Consider the following 22,154-nt stretch of genomic DNA (forward strand, 5'->3'; position numbering starts at 1 on the left):
TAAAGAGGGCACGTTCTGCATGGAGCACTGGGTGTTACACTCCAGCAATGAATCATGGAACACTACATAAAAAACTAATGATGTAATGTATGGTGATTAACATAACATAATAAAATTAAAAAAAAAAAGAGGAACCCTCTAAGGAGGCTGAGCACGCACGACCATTTATTTATCTTTGTGTCTCCATCAGCAGGCACAGGACCCGACGCCCAGGCACGTCTCAATTTGCTAAATTTAACAGAACGTGTGCAGAGTATACGCTCTTTGATAGACCCTAGAGGAGGAGATAGATGGGTAGGACAAATGGCATGAGGAGTCGCAAAGGCCCGAATGAGTGTGGTAGAGTGAAGAGAGGAAGTGGTGCGGTGTAAGCACGACAGGCTCCACCTTTGCTTCGACGGGGCTGGGAGATGGAATCATTAGAGTTGAATAATTAGGTAGGGTCAGACTACGCAGGTCCCGAAATGGATGTCAGATGGAAGAATTTAGACTCCACAGGCCGGCCACCTTGAGAAGAGCTGGGTTCTGAAGTAGGGCGTGAGAACATGAGATTTGCTTTTAGGAAGTGACTCTGGCGGCGACGGAGGTACGGTTGCTACTGCTGGTGACAGGGCTGAGTGGTTATCAGTAGGGCTTTCCACTGGTCTTTGGCTTTGTAGCTGAGGCTGATTCCCTGGCCAAGCGCTGTAACTGTGCGTCTGAGCCTTGGTAGCAGGAGACAGAGGTCGTGGCATCTGGCGGCAGCTGGGAGGCAGTGCGTGCGCGCCGGGCCGAGGTGTCCGGTTGGGAACCCTCGCGCTGAATTGCAGACAGGCGGGGCGCGGATGGGGCGGCTGAGGAACCAGGCCACGCCCCTCCCGCCCGCGCAGGCGCGCTGCGAGCCGTTAGCTGTCAGGAGCCGAGCGGCTGGCTGGCGGCGGGATCCGACGTCTGCGCTGGAACCGGCTGACAGCACCCAGCGCGGCAGGGGCGGCAAGGGCGGCGCGGCCCCGGCTCGCCAGCCGGGTCACAGAGGAGAGCAGGGACCAGCGGGCGGCTGGCGACGCTGGCAGGATGGGGAACCGGGAGATGGAGGAGCTGATCCCGCTGGTGAACCGTCTGCAGGACGCCTTCTCGGCGCTGGGACAGAGCTGCCTGCTGGAGCTGCCGCAGATCGCCGTGGTGGGCGGCCAGAGCGCGGGCAAGAGCTCGGTGCTCGAGAACTTCGTGGGCAGGTGAGAGCGCAGGGCGCGGGGGGCGGGGCTGGCGACCCCGCTTGGGGCCGTTGGAGCGCGCCCGGGCGGCGGGAGCACTAGGACCGACCGGGGGCTGAGGCGGAATGGAGGGCAGAGCGGCGGCGTCCGTGGAGCGGGCGGGGTCGTCCCGGCTCCGGGCATCCTACGTCTCTCCCCCCCCCCCGCAACGCCCGCGCCTGGTGGCCCTCCTGCCTGTCTTTCATCCTGCGATACAAAGCCATTTCCTCTCCGTCCTCCGGTCGGGGAGTCGGGGGAGGGGGTCCGCCCGGGATCGACTTCCCCCCCGCCCGGCGCGCCCGCCTCGGGTAGCCTGGATGCGTAGCGCGCCCGGGAGCTTCCCAGTCCCCGTCTCCTCTGTTTTCCCGGCTCCACATCCCCCTCCTTTTCCTATCCGCCTCCCCGAGGCTCTCTGTGAGGCTTTGGGGTTTTATCCCCCCCGCCTCCCGCGGAGATGCTGTCCTTCTCGCCCTGGTTCTCGGCTCCGCTCAGCTGCCTACTGTTCGAGACAGTCGTCCCCTGCCCCTAGCAGGGGAGGCGGGGTGCGAGGAGAAAGAAACCGTTTGTTGTGGTGAAGCTTCATCCAGCCACGCTTCCCCACCATTCTCCCTAAGAGTCGAAGAATAAAAGGTGGTGTGTTCGCGTGTGCACCTATTCACAGCTCCAGGCTTATGTCAGAGAAACCGAGGCACAGACTCTGAGGGGGGTGAACGTGGACTTGTGTTGCCCAGATGCCATGTCATTCCTGCATCATCTCGGAATTGACCAGCATCTTTCTCGCACTCTCTCTGCGCCCCCTCCCCCAGCATCATCTTCCGTTCCCTACGCTCTCATCTGTCCTGCGAGTCTTCAAGATAAAATGCTGAATCTAAATTATAGTTATGGGTTTCATCGTGACTCTTAACACAGAAAAAGGGAAAGGATTAATTTTTTTGAATTGAGAATCAGCATTTTTTCCACTGAGCAATTCGTGAGGGATTAAGTTACCTTAACGGCCTCGCCTGAGGAGTGCAGACATTTGCCAAGAAAAGCCCGTTTGAAAGCATTACGAAAGCTGAAATCTGTTTCCTATAGTAAACCAGGTAGAAATGTACAGCAGTAAGACAGTGGGCCGGAGTGGGGACAATCCAGAGATTGTACTTTACTCTTTTTATTTGGCTGGTTAAGTGATTTTAGAGTCAGAAGTTTCCTGTTCCTTTTTTTCTTTTTTTGTTAGTGTTTGGTCGTGTGTGAAATTTCGATATTCCCACATCTCCTTTGGGAATGTTAGTGTCTATAAAGTGTATATTCTTCTTTCTCAGTTGATGCTCTGTCTGATGATACTCTTCTTTTTTTCCTTGTATGAACTAGAAAAGCTTAGAATCCTAATAAAAAAGTAAAATTGCTGACAATTGGCTGGTATCTTTGCCTAAGTCTCTTAATCACTTCTGTTTTACCATTTTGAGTGATGAGAAAGTGATGGTAAAACATTCTGCATACGTCATCTTAGACTAATGGTGAAGTGATGGATGAATGTGATTTCAAACATATGTGGGGCAGTCATATAACTTAATAAGGGTTTTACTTTTTTGGATTTATTGTCAATGAAATTCACTAAGTTTAGAGTGGTATCCATAGGGAAAGTGAGGCTTGAGGGCAATGTATTTTTGAATTTTCAAACTCCAGGACATTTAACATGGTACCCTAATAGTCATTTAACTACTTTTGTTTTTTAAATAAATACTTAAAGATTAAAATAGTAAGTAATTCAAATGCAATTACCATGTTTTTATGCACATTTCATATATTTACTTGGATGGGCTGTATTATAAATGCAATGTTTGTGTCCAGAGCTTTTGAACCTAATGTCAGTTTTAGGCACATATCTCAATTCTGTCCTGACACACTTCTTAATGCTATAATAAAATTGTATACATTTCCCCTCACTAGCTATAGTCTTTTAAAATGAGAATTTCAAAAAAAGAGATATGGAAGAGTAAATTATTTTAGCTTAAATGTTTTTTATGATAGAATGAAAAATAGGGACATTATAAGCATTATACAAATCAGAGCATTTAGCAAAATACATTAGTATTTTGTTATACTTTTAAAAAAAGTTTTACCAATAATTAATTACTGTTAAAATATCAAATCAAAAGGTGAACATAGACGGAAAAACTCATTTAATAAATATATAAAGGCTTTATTATCTGTAGAGATGACACTTGCCTTGCAGAGCTTATATATTAGGAAAAAAATTAATTAAAAAGGTCATTTGACTTTAATAAAGGTTTCTGTCATTGAATTATTGAGGAATCTAATTTCTAATTATAAACCAACCTTAGGGAAAAAGGAGTTCTCAATTTTGAAAGGAGATTGGTCCTAGGCAGAAAAAAACTACTAATATTCCACTATAACCTTTTATCTTTTTGTTATCCAGCAATTTTGCAATAAGGATAAGGTCCTTTCCTTTAAGGATGAAACTTTCTTCTTTTACATGTAGTTGTTTTCATTTTAAGACTCTGGCGTATGTGCAGTTATCGAATGTAGTCATAAAACAAGGGGTCATTGCTTCTGTGAATTGTGTTTGCTCTCATTTAAGCTTGTTCTCTTCAAAATAATGATGCATTTTCCTCAATATTTAACAATCCATACTTAATGGACTATTTTCTTCTCTCAGATATATATTGACTTTTTTTTGATACCACTGAATGAATTTGATTGTGAATGTGTTTACTTCATTTAACTGTAGCTGTAAAATCCAATTTTGGGGTGACAAGTTTGAGATGGTTATGAATAAAATGAGTCATGAATGAACTACTTGTTTGTGATTTTCTTTCTGAAGTGATGAATTTACATATTAATGTAATATAGTGTGAGTAACCAGATTGTTCTTTTGGTTGTTCAGATGAGATATAGACTGTCAGTGAGAGGCAGCGTAAGGTCTAATGAGTAGAAGCTGAGACCCATGGTGTGAATATAGGGGTTCATTATCCGGTGTGGGGGTCTGCCCATTTGTCTGGTTTGTGTATGGAAGAACTGAATTTACTCACCTACTTTCATATCCAATTTTTTTTTTACAGTGCAGTGAGATGATGATGATGGTGGTTAACATTTATTGAGAGCTTGCTATGCATCTGGTACTATTCTAAAGACTTTTACATGGGTAATCTCATTTAATACTCATAAAACCTCACAAAGGAAGGTACTCGTATGAGTTTCATTTTACGGAAGAAGAAATTGAGATTTAGAGAGTTTGAGTAACTTGCTGGTGGCAAATTTAATTGAACATAAAAACAGTGGAGCTAGGATCCAACCTGAGGTGTCTGGGCTCTATCCCATACTATAAAACCTCTGTGCCATATTGCTCCCACCATACTTAGATTTACCAAATCCTCTGATAAATACTTTCAACTTCTTTCTTTGATCACACTTAAAAGCACCACCTAAATGAACAAGAAGCTGCCATATTAATAGTATTATTCATATTTATTTTTGTCTACCTCGCCTCATTTTACAGATTTGAGGCAACCCCTTAGGCAGAAACAACATTAGTTAAAAGATAAGTACTTTTCTTTACTATATTAGACATTCTTGAAGGGAGCTCCAGCAGGTAATTGGATTGTTTATTTAAGTATGTGTTTAGAGTACATATAACTTGTTTATGGAGGTGTTAAATGAAAACTGTACTAGTTGCTAATATGCAAATGTTTTATAATGATATACTTGTTAAAAACATTAGTTTTTCAATGCTAATTATATAGGCAGAGAATTCCACATTATTTTATTCTAGTTTGAGTGGTAAATAGACTTTTAATTTTGTACAACTAGAGTAGGTTTTGTGATTAATGATTAAAAAAAGACTTTTTTTAAAAGTGACTATGCTGAGGGAGTGCATTTCAATGTGGAAATGTCAAATGTATATTTATTTAATTATGATGTTTGAAAGATAGATATGTTGATTATCTAATTAAAGTTTTTTTGAGAGAGAACCTTAATAGCCATTTGATGCTGTTGTTGCAATGGACATAACCAGATAATTAAAAAAAAAAATCCGTAAGTCATTTATATGGCTTAGATAGACACTATTCTTAAGTCCTTTGACTGATTTCAGGAGAGTAGTTAAAAATTGAGGAGGGAAGAGTTCTCCAATTGCAAATGAGATTAGGCATAGAAGCATTCATATTAGTAAAACTTCTTAATTCAGAAATAGGTTTGTATTGAGGGAAAGTATTTTTTTAAATATCAAAGCACCTGAATTAGTGGATATTTTTCAACAGATGCCAGGTGTTAAAATTATTAGGTAAATGGGTGCTAACAATTAAGTTGTGATAATTTTTGAAAATTGTGCTTCATGGTTCCCAAGAGTCCATTTAAATAAAGAATCAGACACATGAACTTTTTTTCATCCAACAATGAATTGCTAAAACCTGAAATTACAAAGATATTTTTGCTGAATTAACATACATAATGTACTTCAGGTTTTCATGAATTTACAGTTGGTAGGATTTAAGTACTACAGTCAACTTAATTCTTTTAATCTCTGTATCTGAGAAGCAATACAACCAGGTAAACTGGCCTGGATAGGATATCTCTGTTTTGGAATTTACTTTTGGTTAACAGATATCAAAAAATGCACTTGATTAACTTCTTTAAGAATGAATTTGAATAGGCGGTCATCCAGAACTTTTGAGGAATGGAGACTTAATAGTTACCTGTGCTATTATGCTAGAGATTATTGGGTTATCTACAGTTTGTATATTAGGTGTTTTTCTTAGGTAGTAGTACCTTTTATTAGGGCTAGTAAATGGAATTAAATTATGGTGTTTTATTTATTAATATAATTTATTTGATATTGAGGGGACTACAAGCAGCTGAAAGAAATAGATGATTTTTTTTTCTCTCCCACCAGAGCCAAGGGAGAGAGCCCTGAACTAATGTACTGTATAGAATAATCCAATTTTTTTTCCTGTATGGCCAAAGTTTTGCCTACCTCTAAGTCTGCTTTGTAATTTCTCCCACTCTCAGCATTAATTGATTCATTCGTTAATTAAAAACATTCTTTTTAGAGAGGGGGTAGGGCCAAAGGGAGAGAAAGAATCCCACAACCCTGAGATCGTGACCTGAACTGAAATCAAGAATCAGATGCTTAACGCTGAGCCACCCAGGTGCCCCTCAGCATTAATTTAAAAATCCCAATGGATTATATAATACTAAACATAATTATATAAAGTGGAAGGAAGAAGGAGGCCAGTGTTTGTTTAGCCTTACTGGGTTGCTAGCATGGACACTGTTAATATACTTTCCATGCTTTCCTTACTTTACCTGTTTTCACATCCCCATGTCAATAGAGGAAGAAACTCAGGGTTAGAGAGGAGTAATTTGTGGAGGGTCACATGGCTCGTAAGTGGCCAAGCTGAGATTTAGCCTTGGATATGACTCCTGTTGGTACTCTTGAGAAATATGAGCAAATCAAGTCAATGAGCATGTATTTATTGAGTTCTGAGTATACTGGTAAGAATATAGTAGGAAGTATGAATGCCCAGAAGCTGATGTATGTATAAAAAGAGAACTGACAACATAAGGTATGAGATCTCAATTTTCAAGTGGTTTTGTAAAATAAATGCAGTTGGGTATAATGCAAACTGGGACAAAATAATTTATACTATGTCAATTTATTTTTACAAAAAAGAGAAAAAACCTTGAAAACCCACAATTCTGAAATTGAATTGGGATATAAGAGGAAAGTAGATGATATATGAGTTTCCAGTGTCATTTGGCAGCTGGTATCATTTTAACTCAAGGCTGCATGTACTGAAGTATCGATGTCAAAATGGGGATGGTTATCTGTGTCTCAGTGTCTGACTCCACAACAAAGCATTGAATTTAGACTATCACTTTATCATGAAGAGATACCATGTACTGGAGAGGGCCTGAGAGAAGAGTAGGAGGAAAGAAAAAAGGTTGGAGAGATTAAAAATATAACTGGATGCAGTGAAAGCTAAGCGAGAGTGGGTTGGATTAGGCCAACTGCTTTATAAGGACCTCCAAGGCGCTAACGCTGAAGGGAGTGGAATTCTATTCTTTTTTTTTTTTAGAATAAGGCATTTAGTTAAAGTAATGAAATAAATAGAAGACAAAATGTCAGGGAAAATGTTCTAAAGGCAAGCCTGAGAGTGGAATGTGTTGATATTGTTTAGAAGTGCGGGAGGGTAAAGGAAGAGAGTTGACACTAAACGATTTGTATTTCGTGAGTTAAACATTGTTCTGGCAAATTAGAGGGTTTATTTATTTATTTATTTATTTTAAAGATTTTATTTATTTATTTGACAGAGAGAGAGATAGCGAGAGCAGGAACACAAGCAGAGGGAGTGGAAGAGGGAGAAGCAGGCTTCCCGCCAAGCAGGGAGCCCGATGCAGGGCTTGATCCCAGGACCCAGGGATCATGACCTGAGCCGAAGGCAGACGCTTAACAGCTGAGCCACCCAGGCACCCCTAGAGGGTTTATTAATATGAAGTTGGTGTTTTTGTTTTGTTTTCTTTTTGTTTTGTCATAGGTAGCTTAGCTTTGCTTTTATCAGTAGCAAGGACAGGCATTTCACTAGGTTCTGTAAGAAACTTTTTTCTGTCTTAATTTCTTTGCTAACTTCCTGGAGCTACATTAGGATACAGAGAAACTAAGAGATTTGCCCAAGGTCGGAAACAGAATCAGAGTTGAGTTTGGGACTTGGTGTTCAGAACTGGGAGCCCTGTTCAGGTCATCATCTTCTTTTCCTCCTCTTATTGTTTTAAAGTGCCTCCCTCTTACCCTCACTCTCCCTCCTCCTCTTCCCATTCCTTTCCATTGGACCAATCTTTCCTCCTCCTTGACATTTCCCTCTATTATTTTACTTGATAGCAGACCAGCAGTGAGATTTCATCCCCCCAGCCCCCGTACACAACAGTGGAAGGAAACAGGGAGCAGGATTTTTGTCAGGTTTAGGCTTAGACCAGGTAATTTGGCTGAGATAATATACATTAGTATATTTGTGACTTTTAGGAAACAGGCCCAGGGAGAGACTCAATGAAATAGTGGATGTTTTCACACATTATTAATGTTTTCCCACCAGATGGGCATATCTAGAAAGTTGTGCCTGGGTTGGTCACTGATAGACCTTGCTTAAACCAAGGAAAGCTTCTGAAAAGTTGAGGATAAGTAAATAATATAAATCTGGAAAGGTTGCTATTTTAAGAAATGAGTGAGTTTTTGGTAAAATAAAAGATATGTATTGGGTAGCAAATCCTCACCCTTCAATTTTGCCTGTTTCATATTTTACTTTTTTGTTTGTATTCTTAGAGTGAGGCCCATTGATATCATAGAAATTATTTTAATAATTAATTTCAACAAGCATTAATATTGTGTTAAATCCTTAATGTTAATTGATTAGAAAGGCAAGATAGTTGTTGAGGAAAAGGAGGATATATTTGATCCATGAATTATGTGAATGATACAGGACAGGTTTAGATTTTGTTTTTCTCTGACATCCCTGCTGAAAGTCCTCTATTTCTAGAAATTTAAACTGTGTGCCTCAGTGCTCTTTTGTGACAGGTCTCATTTTCCTTTCCCACTGCTTCAAGGTCATGATATACACATGAAAAACACATATATACCTATTAGAAGTGGGTAGGGCTTCTGAAGGACCTCATTGTCTATTGTTTCAGTGGCTTGGAATTGAAAAGACAAATCCATTTAAATTAGTAACTTGGTGGGTAACTAATCTTATTTACGGTATTTCTTTTCTTCGATCTCAAAAAGCCAATATTTGAAAAGGACTCATCATATCCTGGTAATAGAGTGCAGGCTTTGCTCACTGGTGTTTCAGTCCCACTTCTGACTCTTGTTAGTAACATGCTCCTCAGCAAGGCACTGAACCTCCCTGGGACTTAATTTCCTCATCTGCAGTATAGGCATAGTAATACAGAATTTATTTTTTTATGTGCGTGTGTGAGTTCTAAGTAAGATAATGTATAATGTATGGCCCATAATATGCATTCAGTGAATGATGACTGTGATATGATGATTTATAAGAAAAATATATATCTGATCATTCATATGACCAAAATATATTTCTTCTTTTAATTTTAATATTTTATTTATGTATTTGGGGGGAGGAGCAGAAGGAGAGGGACAAGCAGACTCTGCTGAATGTGGAGCCCAGTGTGGGGTTTTTTATCTCACAACCCTGAGATCATGACCTGAGCCAAAATCAAGAGTCAGATGCTCAACTGACTGAGCCACCCAGGTACCCCCCCCTTTTAAGATTTTATTTCATATGACCAAAATATATTTCTCATATTTATTTGGTCTTCATCCATGGTTCTTGTCTTACAGCTCACAAAACCCTTGGAATTTCCTGTGTTGAGAGTGAGCAAGGTGTCTTTTTGTTATATTAATGAGGTGACTTGGAAAACACCTAAGGATGGGGGCTGCTTGTCAGTGGAGCTTACCCCATGATTAGGGGGTTGGAATTTTCAGTCCTATCCCGCGATTTCCTGGGAGAGGAGACGGGTTTGAGGTTGAATCAGTTGCCAATAGCCAATGATTTAATCAGTCATGGCTATGTAACGAAGCCTCCATAAAAACCCAAAGGACTGGGTTCGGAGAGCTCCTGAGTTGTTGAACACATGGACATTTAGGGAGTCTGGATCACCTGGAGAGCGCATGGAAGCACCTCGCCCTTTTCCCATACCTTGCCCTATGCCTCTCTTCCATCTGGTTGTTCTTGAGTTATATCCTTTTATGATAAACTGGTAATCTAGTAAGTTAAATGTTTCTCTGAGTTCTATGGGCCACTCTAGCAAATTAATTGAACCCAAGGAGGTTCAGATTGGCATTTGAGGTGTCGGGGCACAGCCTTGTGAGACTGAGCCCTCAACCTTGGAATCTGATGCTGCCTCTGGGTATGGTGTCAGGATTGAATTGAATTGTATGACACCCAGCTAGTGTCCAGAGCACTGCCTGTTGGTTTGGGAACCCCCTTCCTCACATTGGAATTGGTACTAAAACCCATTTAATGGCTACTAGTCTAAGTCTTTTATCTAGACTGGAGGTTTTCTGAATATTTTTAAAAACAAAAATAAATTTAGGAGACACGATAGATACTAATGCATCTTTGCAAATTCTCTGTTTTGTGCATGTTGGAAAATTACAGCTTCATCAAAATACTAACTTTTAGATCATAATAACTTAGGGTATATATGGGCCTTCTTTAGAGAAAGCATTGCCCACATTTAGCATTACCATAGTGTATTTTTTTTGTTAAACAGCATAAAACGACCTATATCCAGTTTGTGTGTTCTTTTCTCCCAAGAGTTCCAAAGAACTTTTCCATTTATTCTTTTATTAATCCTTACAATATCCCTGAAAGGAAAGTAAAGGCTTGTTTTATTAACTTCAATTCAGAAATGAGGAAGACTGAGCTAGAAAAGGTTAAGTGACATGCTAGGGTTTAAATGGTGATACTAGAGATAATGAATGCAATAGAATTAATAACATTGCAGTAGTAGAATTAAAATGAATTTTGCTGAAATTTTCCTTCGTTCTCCCAGAGAATAAATTTTAAGGAAAGTATTTGATTCGATGATATGGAGTAAACCATTCATAGCATATCTGTATCTTTTGGAAATATTAGATGAAATTATAGGCAAAGATGGGAGTGGGAGTAGGAAAAACATTGGAGAGTCCAACTGGAGAAGCAGGACTACTGAGTAAGAGTATGAGCTAAGCCCAAGGAACAGAAAAGATCTATAGCCAAGGGATCAGGAGGTAAGGCAGAGAAATAGTTGTGTCTGGTGCTATTAGACCTTAGAGAAGTACTGCAGTTTGTATAGTAGAAGTTGAAGTAATATCCAGTGACTATTTTCAGTGGAAAAACTCGTATTCTGACTTGATTGACATTCTCACAGCTTACTAACCACCAATTTCAGCTTCGAGCTAGTTAACTGGTTCCATTTGGAATGACATTATCTTTGTGTTACTAGGTATGCCTCAGAACATTTGTGTAAGAATAGCTTTGGGTGTCTTATCCAGAGGAACCTTAGAGATCTGTGTGTGTGTTTTTCTGTTTTCTGGTTAATAAAACTGAGATTCATCCTTTTCATATATTTAAAAGACAGGGAAAGGCCCGCAGTCTATTTTCATGGATCCTAACATTACGATTCTGAATGCTCCTTCCTGGACAACAACCATTGTGTGGTGAGACTTCTGCATTTTCATCTAGAAATACCAGTATAACTTTTTGAATACTGATTACAGTCCTTGTGGATTCAATTTAAGAAACTTTACATGATCTGTTTACTTAATCCTAACAAAAAACATGCGAAACTGGGGGGGGAATACTTGATTTGATTTATCTTCTATGAATATTATATTTTCCTCAGGGATTTTTTTCTAAGTTGTTGGAGAAGGGAAATGATAGAAGGATTATGAGTCTCTTACTTCAAGAACAAGAGCAGGAATGGGAAGGAGGAAGTCTTGCTTAGTGTGAGTGTGAGTGTCTACTATATTGCAGGGACATAGGAAGAAAAAACAGATGAAATCTTAATTGCTGAGGGAATTAGGAATATTCATGAGTTATTTAGTTTGAGATGGATGTTAAAGGGTTACCTCAGTTAAGCTGAGGCACCATGGGTGAAAGCAATGAGAGCTGGGGTTAGTCCAGTATATCCATCACCCTGCTGGTCTTCCTCAGCTCTTCCTATCTGATTTAGAGGCCCCTCCTCGGGTCCTTGTTCATACCTTCCTGCACAGGGATCTTACTGCACAATTGGTTGCGTCGTCTGTCTGCCCAACTCTTTGCAGCTTCCATGAAGTCAGGAGCTGCATTTCATTTCTCATTTTCATTTAATGCTGTGTGAATTTGCAATGTGATTCTGTATATGCCACTTTTCCAAGCTGAATTGTACCTTCTTTACCAATAAATTGGTGTTGGACTAGATCAGTGTTTTTCAAACTGTGGGTATGACATATTAGCAGGACATGATATCAATTTAATGGGTTGTGACAGTTTTTAAAAAATATCAGGGTACATCCCAAGTAGTAATGATAAGTACCATACATTATTGGGAAACTTTTGTATTAGTTATGTATTTGTATATGTATATCATGCTGCAGTATGAAATTTACTTCTTACTACAGTTGTTCTCAAAATTGTTGAATGCCTCTGGACTAGATTAAGTCTAATATTATTTTTAGTCATTTATTTGATGATTCTATATTTGTGTGGTAGGACAAATCTTTTTATTATAGAAGGCACAATTCACACTATGCCATACTATTTTACTAGGCGACCTAAAATCGAGATAATTTTATTATTTTTATTTTGTTAAATTAACTATGTTTTAATTGAAAAAAAGAATAGGTACATGTGTTAAAAACTCAGACATTTCAAAAGGACATACGATAAAAATTGTCCCCCCCATTATGGTTTCTTACTTGTTAAGATGTTTCATTTACCTGAATACCTGCCAGATTATTTCTGGATTTATATTTTCTTCATATAACATTTATTTGATTTTTGAGGACAGAGAGAATTTAATAAGCTTGTTTGGTTGTAGGTAGATGATAAAACCAGCTGAGGAAGAATATGTTTGAAAACTCTATTTGCAGATGGATTTATTCATTCACTGAGTCATTTACAGTCATAGTTTTGAGAGTCTACTATATGCCAGAAACTGTGTGAGGCTCTTCGTGTAGAACAGCTCCTTCAAGGAACTTGGTGACCCAGTAGGGTACAAGGGTTGATATGCACTGTGCTCTTATTATTAGGGTAACCAGGCTAACGATTCTAATGTGAGGCATTTGTTAGAAAGTAGTTGGTGGTGTCATGATGTTGTCTCCAAATATTTGAGGAGCTGGTAATTGGAGAGGGATTAGATTGACTTTATGTCCCTAGAAGACACAGAACAAATGGGTAAAAGTTACAGGTAGACAGATTTAAACTTAACATAAGGGAGATTGCTCAACAGAAGAGTTAAGAAATGGAATGAGTCCCTGTAAAGCAGTAAGTATTCCATCACCGGAAGGATAGAGGCCAGGGATTAAAGACTGACTGGCTCCTTGGCAAGGTGTAGATGGGAGGCAGCTTGAGCAAAAGGACTTTGAAGTTCCTTTATAACTTAAAGTCTATGATTTGGCTTGCTGGGTGTCAGAGAGCAACCTGGCTTTAAAAAAAATGTTTTCTATAGACTATTTCTAAGTAGATAACAAGTGTCAGACATATAAAAGGGTTAAGACCTCCCAGGGTCCAGCCTTTCTAGGCCTTCAAAAAATAGTTGTGGATGTAAAAAAACTGGAATCCCTCACAGAATGACTAGTTCCATGAAGCAGCTATGAATAAAATTGTTTTAGTGATAAATTGTATTATTCTTTGAAAAAAATGGAATAACAGCTTGGGGGCACCTGGGTGGCTCAGTCGGTTGGGCATCTGCCTTTGGCTCAGGTCATGATTCCAGGGTCCTGGGATCGAGCCCCACATCGGGCTCCCTGCTCAGCGGGGAGCCTGCTTCTCCCTCTGCCTGCCGCTCCCCCTGCTTGTGTTCTCTCTCTGTCTCTGTCAAATAAACAAATAAAATCTTAAAAAAAAATGGAAAAACAGCTTGATTTTAAAATCTGCTTTAACTATCCACCTTTTTTCAGTGGTGTACTAGCCTAAAAGCCCTTGAAAAATCTGTCTTCTTTTTCATTTCTAAAATCCTCTTCCTAAATTTAATACATATTGGAATTTCCTTATTCGGAACATTCTAGTCCAGGTCCTCCCCTACACCTGGAGAACTCTGACAGCATCTTGCTCTCCCATTTCTTCTGTTTCTCATTCATCCGTTCCATGCCAATATTGCTGCTTTCAGATTAATTTTCCAACACACAACTTTCATGTCACTGTCCACAGGAACTTGCAGTTACCACCCACCTTTTCAAATTTCTATGTGATTTTCAAACCATTTTACCTATGTAACTTTTGTTTTCCACTCCTCTGCAGTGTGTTTTCTTCTCACTTTTCTCATCTTTTCTGTTATAAAGTGGTCATTTCTGATTACATAGGAACGAGCATGGCTGGGCAGAGCATGATCTTTTGTGACCAAAAGGAATTCCAGCAATCAACGCATACTTGCTTTCTTTGGGATGAAAAGGCAATTAAAAAGTATTTGCCCTCAACAGAATCTAATGAAGACTAACATAGAGTGTACTCCAGAACTCGTGAAGTGTGCTGAAGAACATGCAGTCTCTGGGGCCAGACTGCATTCACATCCTAGCTTTGCCACTTACATAGTTCTGTTATCTTAGGAAATCACTGAACCTCTTGGTGCCTTGGCTGCCTCCTCTGTACAATGGAGTAATAGTAGGACCTATCTCATAGAGTAGCTATGAGGATTAAATTAGTTAATACACGTGAAACACTTAGGACAGTGTCTATCACATAGCAGCAGTTCAGTGTTTATTACTGGGGATGGAAGTTTAGACAGAATTTGGGTGCCTTTAGAATTACAGAGTGTTCTGGATGATTAAAAGAAAATGGCACATCTCTTTGGAGAGTCTGGGAAAGATTTCATGAAAGAGGTAGGGTTTGAAATGAGCATTAGAGAGGAGGAATTTGATAAGTTGAGATAGGGCCAAAGGCGGAGGTAAGAGGCCAGATTGCAGCCTTCTCTGACCTCTTGATGACTTTAGGGTTGGTTCCATGCTGTTGGGCACTTCAAGGTTTCTGACTGATTTACATTAGTTTTTGGTCCCCGAGGCAGACTGCAAACTCCTTACTGGTATTCCCCACAGTATCTTGTACATTTCTGTCTTAGGTACTTAATTTTTATGGAGTCTTCACTAATTAAATTGTTGACCCGACTTCAGATGGGTTATGACTGGGAATGAAAGATCACACTCACTTTTAGTAAGATATATATATTTAAGATTTTATTTTTAAGTAATCTCTACACCCAACATGGGGCTTAAACTCACAACCCTGAGATCAAGAGTTGCATTCTCCACCGACTGAGCCAGCCAGGCACCTCAAGAGATTTATATTTTATACTTACGAGATAAAATTGACTGTGTTTGATGAACTAATGCTCTTAGCTTGATAAACTAATGTTCTTAGCCCATGTGCCTTAGTTTTTAAATTATCACTTCTCTCACCTTTACTTCTCTATCCATTTTCTTAATGCTATAAATCTACTTAGGATTCTCCCATTTTAACCTCTGCCCTCTTCTGCTGTTGGCTTAGCTCCTTCCTTATCTTTACAGCCTTTACTTTCTGAACTCTTACTGTCTGAACCCAGGAATCAAATAGATTTGAATTACAAGGTTTAAATATACTTGAAAGACTGGTCTATCCCAACATCTCCCAAGGCAAATATGTGGATATCTGTGTAAGATTTACTAAAGGGACTTGTCAAAATAAGGGTTCCTGGGCTCGACTCATGGTGACTGACTCAGTGGGTCTGGAGTTAAGCCAGCAAAATCTGTATTTTTCAGAAGTTCTCCTGGTGCTCCTAATAAGCAACCAGATTTGGGAGCTTGTAATTACCACTTCCACAATTCCTGTGATTTCTGCAGCTGTGGATAAGGAATGAAATGTATCTTCCAAAACTAATGATGTAATGTATGATGATTAACATAACATAATAAAATAAAATTAAAAAAAAATGTATCTTCCATTCCCATCAGCATACTGAAACTGCCCTTGCCAAGGTCACTGATGATTTTTAAACAGCTTATTTTACTAAGTATTTCTGAAATTGATCACCTATGCTTAATTCCTACAACCACTGGGTTCAAGTTGGCATCATTCATCTTCTGGACTATAGCAATGGACTTTATGCTTTTGCCATCTGTAACCCTCCAACCTAGCTTCCGCACAGCCATAGCATGATTGATATGGAATTAAAATTAAATGATGTCACTATCTTGGTGAAAACTCTTCAAGTCCTAATGCCAACCACATAAAATCCAAGGTTCTTGGCATGGCATAAAAGGCCCTGCAATGACCCAGCCTCTCCAGGTTATCTGTTATGCCTGGATCCAGCTGCTTTTCATGCCCTGTACACATTCACTGTGCTGTTTCACATTTCTTTGCCTATATCACATGAGTCCCTTTATAAGGAACAATGTGATCCTTCACCAGGCTAGCTCCTATTATCTTTAACTCAAGTTTCCTTTCTCCTCTTCTCTTGGGTACCTCAGTTACCTTCCACTTTCTCATCTTTCCCAAGTTACTTGTCTCTCTTCTAGGCATCATAACTGTGAGTAGTTTTCTAATGTTATACTTATTACATTGTATTAAATTATTTATCTACTTCTATCATTATCATTCTGAGCTTCTTGAGGGCAGAGCCTGGGTCACTTTTGGCATATAGTAACTTTTGAGTAAATACTGAGTGAATGAGTCAACAAATACAATAGAGAGGTTTCAGCCTCTGTCATACTGATTTATCTGCAGCATATGATGTTGTTTATTGAACACTCTGTGTGCCAGACACTGTCTTAGGCAGCAGAAAGGCATTAATAAGTGAACAAGCATACTCCCGGTCATTGAAGAGCATGTGGTATAGTGAAAAGATCAACAACAAGCAAATAAAAAGTGTATAATTATAACTTAGTATGGATGCCATGACAGAAATGATCATGACACAGTGCTAGAGCATGACAGAGAGGGACATTATTTATAGGTTGATCAAGGAAGCCTGGCTGGTCAGGTGATATTTCAGCTGAAGGAAAAGGAATTAGGTATGGGAAGAGCTAGGAAAAAGCATTCCATGCAGAAGGAATAGTATGTGTTAAGTCTCTGAGGTGTCAAAGAGCTCTGTGTGTTGTAGGAATTTAAGGTAAGTTGAGCTAGGGGGAATTATGGCAAGGAAAAGTAGCAGAAGGGAGTTTAGGTAGACTTTGTTGGTGTAAAAAATAGTTTAAATTTTGCCTGGACTGCAATGGTAAGCAACTGAAGGAAGGATAGGATAGTGACATACTCTGATTTATATCTAAAAAAGATTACTCTAGGTAAGTGCTGTTTAAGATTGTAGTCACAACCCCATGTGGCTGCTACTGAGAAACTGAATTTTCAACTTTATGTAATTTTGAACTTAAATTTAAAAGCATAATTGATTCAGTTATTGGAAAACTTTTAAGTATATTCTAATATTTTTTCAACTATATGTTTATAACATTAAATATAGATCAGGTATTTCTGATGAAAATTAAGCTTCTAAGTAGGGATGTGCTATAAATGAAAAGTACACACCAAATTTCAAAGCCTTGGTATGAAAAGAAGAATGTAATTGTCTCATTAATTTTTTATATTGATTACATATTGAAATATTTATATTTTGGAGAGACTGGGCTAAATTAAAATGAACTGTTAAATTTACTTATTTCTTTTTATTTTTTTATAATGTGGAGCACAGAGAATTTAACTAAAGATGTTAATTAGTAGTTGTCAGTATTTCATTGACATTTAAAACTTTATGACTGTATAGCAAAAACTCCAAAACATCATTGAAAGAAATTAAAGAAGACCTAAATAGATGGAAAGGCATCCTCTATTCATGAAATGTTAGAGAAATGTCTATTCAAATCCTTTGCCCATTTTTAAATTGGGTAATTTATGTTTTTATTGTTGAGTTATAAGAGTTCCATATATATTCTGGACACTATTCCTTTATCAGATATATGCTTTGCAAAAAATTTCTCCCATTCTCTGGATCATTTTTTCATGTTCTTACTAGTGCCCATTGAAGCACAAAAGTTTTCAATTTTGATGAATCCCAGTTTATCTAACTTTCTTTTTGTTGCTTGTACTTTTGGTATCATAGCTAAGAAACCACTGTTGAATCAAAAGTCACCAAAATTTACACTGTGCTTTCTTCTAAAAGTTTTATAGTTTTCAGTTCTTAGATTTAGGTCTTTGATCCATTTTGAGTGAGTTGTGTATATGGTTTGAGGTAGGGGTCCAAATTCCTTTGCATGTGGATATCCTGTTGTCTTAGTACCATTTGTTGAAAAGGTCACTCTTTCCCCCATTGAATTGTCTTGGCACTCTTGTCAAAAATCAGCTGACCATAGGGGTGCCTGGGTGGCTCAGTTGCTTAGGTGTCCAACTCTTGATTTTAGCTCAGGTCACGATCCCAGGGTTGTGAGATTGAGCCCTGCATTGGGCTCTGTGCTGGGCATGGAGCCTGCTTAAGATTCTCTCTCTCCCTCTCCCTCTACCCTTTCCCCTCCCTCCACTCCCAGGTCATGTTCACACTCTCTCTCTAAAAAAAAAAAAATCAACTGACCATAAATGTAATAGTTTTTTCCTATTTTGTTTTGTTTTTAGAGGTGGGAGGCAGAGGAAGAGAGAGAGAATCTCAAGCTGACTCCATGCCCAGTGCAGAGTCCGTTTTGGGGCTTGATTTCACAACCCTGGGATCATGACCTGAGCCAAAATCAAGAGTTGAACGCTTAATGACTGAGCCACCCTGCCGCCCCTGTAATAGTTTATTTCTCCTGAACTGTATGTCTATCCTTATGCCAGTACTACACTGTTTTGAGTAGTGTAGTAAGTTTTGGAATTAGGGAGTTTTTTTTTTTTTTTTTTTAAGATTTTATTTATTTGACGAAGAGAGACACAGTGAGAGAGGGAACACAAGCAGGGGGAGTGGGAGAGGGAGAAGCAGGCTTCCCGCGGAGCAGGGAGCCCAATGTGGGGCTTGATCCCAGGACCCTGGGATCATGACCTGAGCCGAAGGCAGACGCCTAATGACTCAGCCACCCAGGTGCCCCTGGAATTAGGGAGTTTTTATAGAGATTGTATGGAATCTGCAGGTTGATTTGCGATATATTATCATTTTAACAATTTTAAGTCTTCCAATTTATGAATATAGGATGTCTTTCCATTTATTTAGGTCTTTTTAAATTTCTTTCATTGATGTTTTATAGTTTTTGCTGTACAATCTTAAAGTTTTCAGTATCAACGAAATACTGACAACTGCTAATTAATATCTTCAGCTAAACTCTCCTCTTTGCTCCAGACTCTCATATCCAACCATCTGGATATCTTACAGGCTCTTAACATGCCCAAATCCATACTCTTGATATTCTGCTCCCAACATTTTCTTCAGTCTCCTCCGTTTTGGGGAAGGGCAACTCCATCCATCTAGTCACAAAGTAAAAACCTGTAAGTCATTTTTTATCCCATCCTTCCCTTATCTAATCCATCACCAAGTCATGATGACTCTACTTCCAAAATACATGTAGAATCTACACTTCTCTCCATTTCCACTGCCACAGCCTAATCAAAACTGTCATTATCACCCACCTAGACAACTGCAAAAGCTTACTAATCCATCTCCCTGATTCTCCTTTGCCTGCCTCCAGTCCATTATCCTCACAACATCTACCAATAATGGGAATATAATGTGAGCCACGTAAATAATTTTGAATTTTCTAGTAGCCACAGAGGTTCCAACATACTCAAATCCATACTCTTGCTATTCAACTCTCTTTTAGAATAACTAACTCTCTGCCTGATTCTATTTACCTTTCAAGACACAGCTATCATCTCTTTCTTAGAAGCCTTCACTAAGCCCACAGATAGAAGGTGTTCACTGAATATATGTTGAAAGACTGGGGATGCTCAGAGCCCTGTTGAACTGATGAGCTCTTTGAACACAGAAGAATTATCCAGAGAGACAGTGTTGTAAGCACAAAAAGCCAAGGGCCTTTGTATTTACATGGCTTTCTATCTTTGTTTCCTTGTCTTCAGAATGGAACTAATATACATTATCTCAGTTCCTTTTACAAAGTCTAAAAAGTGGGTTTTAAGTGTCTAGTACATAGACTCCTCAATAAATGATAGTTTAAAAAATAGTAGCAAAACATGCCTAAGAGATCATCTCCATTGCAAGGATTGCAAAGACACCTGCTCTATTTAAAATGCTGCATTTTTTGGCATTACATTTAAGACAAATTATGAAGACCTATAACTGAAGGTTGTTTTTCTAAAAGGTTAATATTTCTCCAGAATGACTTGTATGCTTCTTCGTTTAGACCCATGGGTGGGTGAATTCTACACCAAATGTAGAAGGAGAATATGTAAAATTCAGATTTACCCTGCATATTTTCCATCAACTGCCTGCACATTAAGGAGTTGTGCCAGTGAGGAGGACAAGAACCTGGTAACTGGTCTTGTGGTTAAAAGGAGCTAACAGAGCTTACATTAGGGCTTGCCAGGTAGAGGACAAACTATCATTTATCTATAGAACAGATAGGACTTGTGGAAGCATAGTGTATTAAGTGGAGGCCTCTGAGCTTAGAAAGGGGCCTTTCCTATTAGGCTAGAACCAAGACAAGCACAAAGAGATTATAATTTAGATACTATATATATATATACACACACACACACACACACCAAACACCTCTCTTTGGAATGGGGTACAATGTTTATTGTTGAATTGTCATTGTGTGACTTGTTTTTTTCAGTAGCTTCTCTCTTTAAAAAATGGTATATAGGGGTGTCTGGTTGGCTCAGTCGGTTTAAGTGTCCAACTCTTGATTTTGGCTCAGGTCATGATCCCAGGGTCATGAGATTGAGCCCCCATTAGGCTCTGAGCTGGGTGTGGAGCCTGCTTAAGATTCTTTCTCTCCCTCTCCCACCCACCAGTCCCCACATCCCTACCTTTCTATTAAAAAAAGGTATATAAATTGAACATTAGTTAATAGTGTTTTCTTAATGCTTTGCATCATTATGTTAGAGATGCTTTGTCAGATTTTGCTTGCCAAAAGTTTTTTTAAAATATTTTATTTATTTATTTAGAGAGAGCACATGCGTGAGCTGGGGGAGGAGCAGAGGGAGAGAGAGAGAAAGAATCTCTAGCAGACTCTGTGCTGAGTGCGAACCCCACACGGGACTTGGTCTCCCAACCCTAAGATCATGACCTGAGCTGAAATCAAGAGTCAGACACTTAACTGACTGGGCCATCCAGGCGCCCCTTGCTAAAAGTTTCTAATTCTTGCTTGAAGAAAAATTTTTTTATTTTGTCTCTGGAAGTCTAATTCAGAGCAAGAATCTTTTGTGTGCCTAAATTGTTTTATAATGAAATTAATCATCCCTTAATTTGCCTTTTAAAAAAACAGACATTTAATATCTAGCAGGTTTTCTTAATTGGAGAGAAACATTCCTGTAATTCATAAGAAGTTAGCTATCACCCTGCAAATAAAACAATTTTTTAATTTAAGTTTAAATTAAATTTAAATTAAATTAAAATTTAATTTAACTTTTAAATCCTGCTTTTCCACAAAGGATTTGAGGTGGCTTCCTACCAACCATATTCATTCATTCATTGACTCATTTTTTTGTAATAAATATTTATGGAAGTATTGGATATAGAAAATAAAACAATAAAATAGAAGTAAAGAGGCAGGGCCAAGAAAAGTAAGTAACTAAGATTAGACCAAGAAATGGACAAGAGAAAATTTCCAAACATAAAGATTAACATAATTGTAGAATTGAACACATGTAAGCACCCTGGTAGTCAGGGGGAAAAGAGAAATATCAGACAGTTTTGTTATCAGGAAGGAGGAAGAAACATTCACATTCATACAGTTTCCTCTAGGGCAGAACAAAAACAATTTCTCATATTTTATAACTACCAATAGTAGCTTCTTTCCTCTATGATCTCACCCATTATCAGGGTTGAGCTGGGCAGGTGACTTTGGGATTTTGAGCCTGGATCCCATTCTCACATCAGTCTCGATGTATGCCGAGATTTCTTTCAACTTAAATGCTCATACTTGTGCTAATAGATTTATATCTTCCCCAGATAGCTCATTTCCTATGTGTATTGATGGACTTTACTGTTGTCACATTCAATAAACCTTGAAACTTTCCTATTTTCTTCAACTCTCCTCTCCCCATATCTACTAAATTTTGTGGG

General features: G+C 38.9%; 1 protein-coding gene across 1 annotated transcript in view; it reads left to right on the plus strand.

Annotated features, from left to right (window-relative positions):
- Nucleotides 1-898: 898 nt before the first annotated feature.
- Nucleotides 899-22,154, plus strand: part of DNM3 (dynamin 3) — a 533,769-nt gene continuing 512,513 nt past the window's right edge. Inside the window, exon 1 of the mRNA XM_081823185.1 lies at nt 899-1,214. Within this exon, the coding sequence (XP_081679311.1) occupies nt 1,054-1,214 (161 nt within the window). The 5' untranslated portion in view covers nt 899-1,053. The remainder of the gene's footprint in view (nt 1,215-22,154) is intronic.

Source organism: Leptonychotes weddellii, chromosome 6 (assembly GCF_054177405.1).
Source record: "Leptonychotes weddellii isolate Sample4059 chromosome 6, ASM5417740v2, whole genome shotgun sequence".
Classification (NCBI taxonomy): Eukaryota; Metazoa; Chordata; class Mammalia; order Carnivora; family Phocidae; genus Leptonychotes; species Leptonychotes weddellii.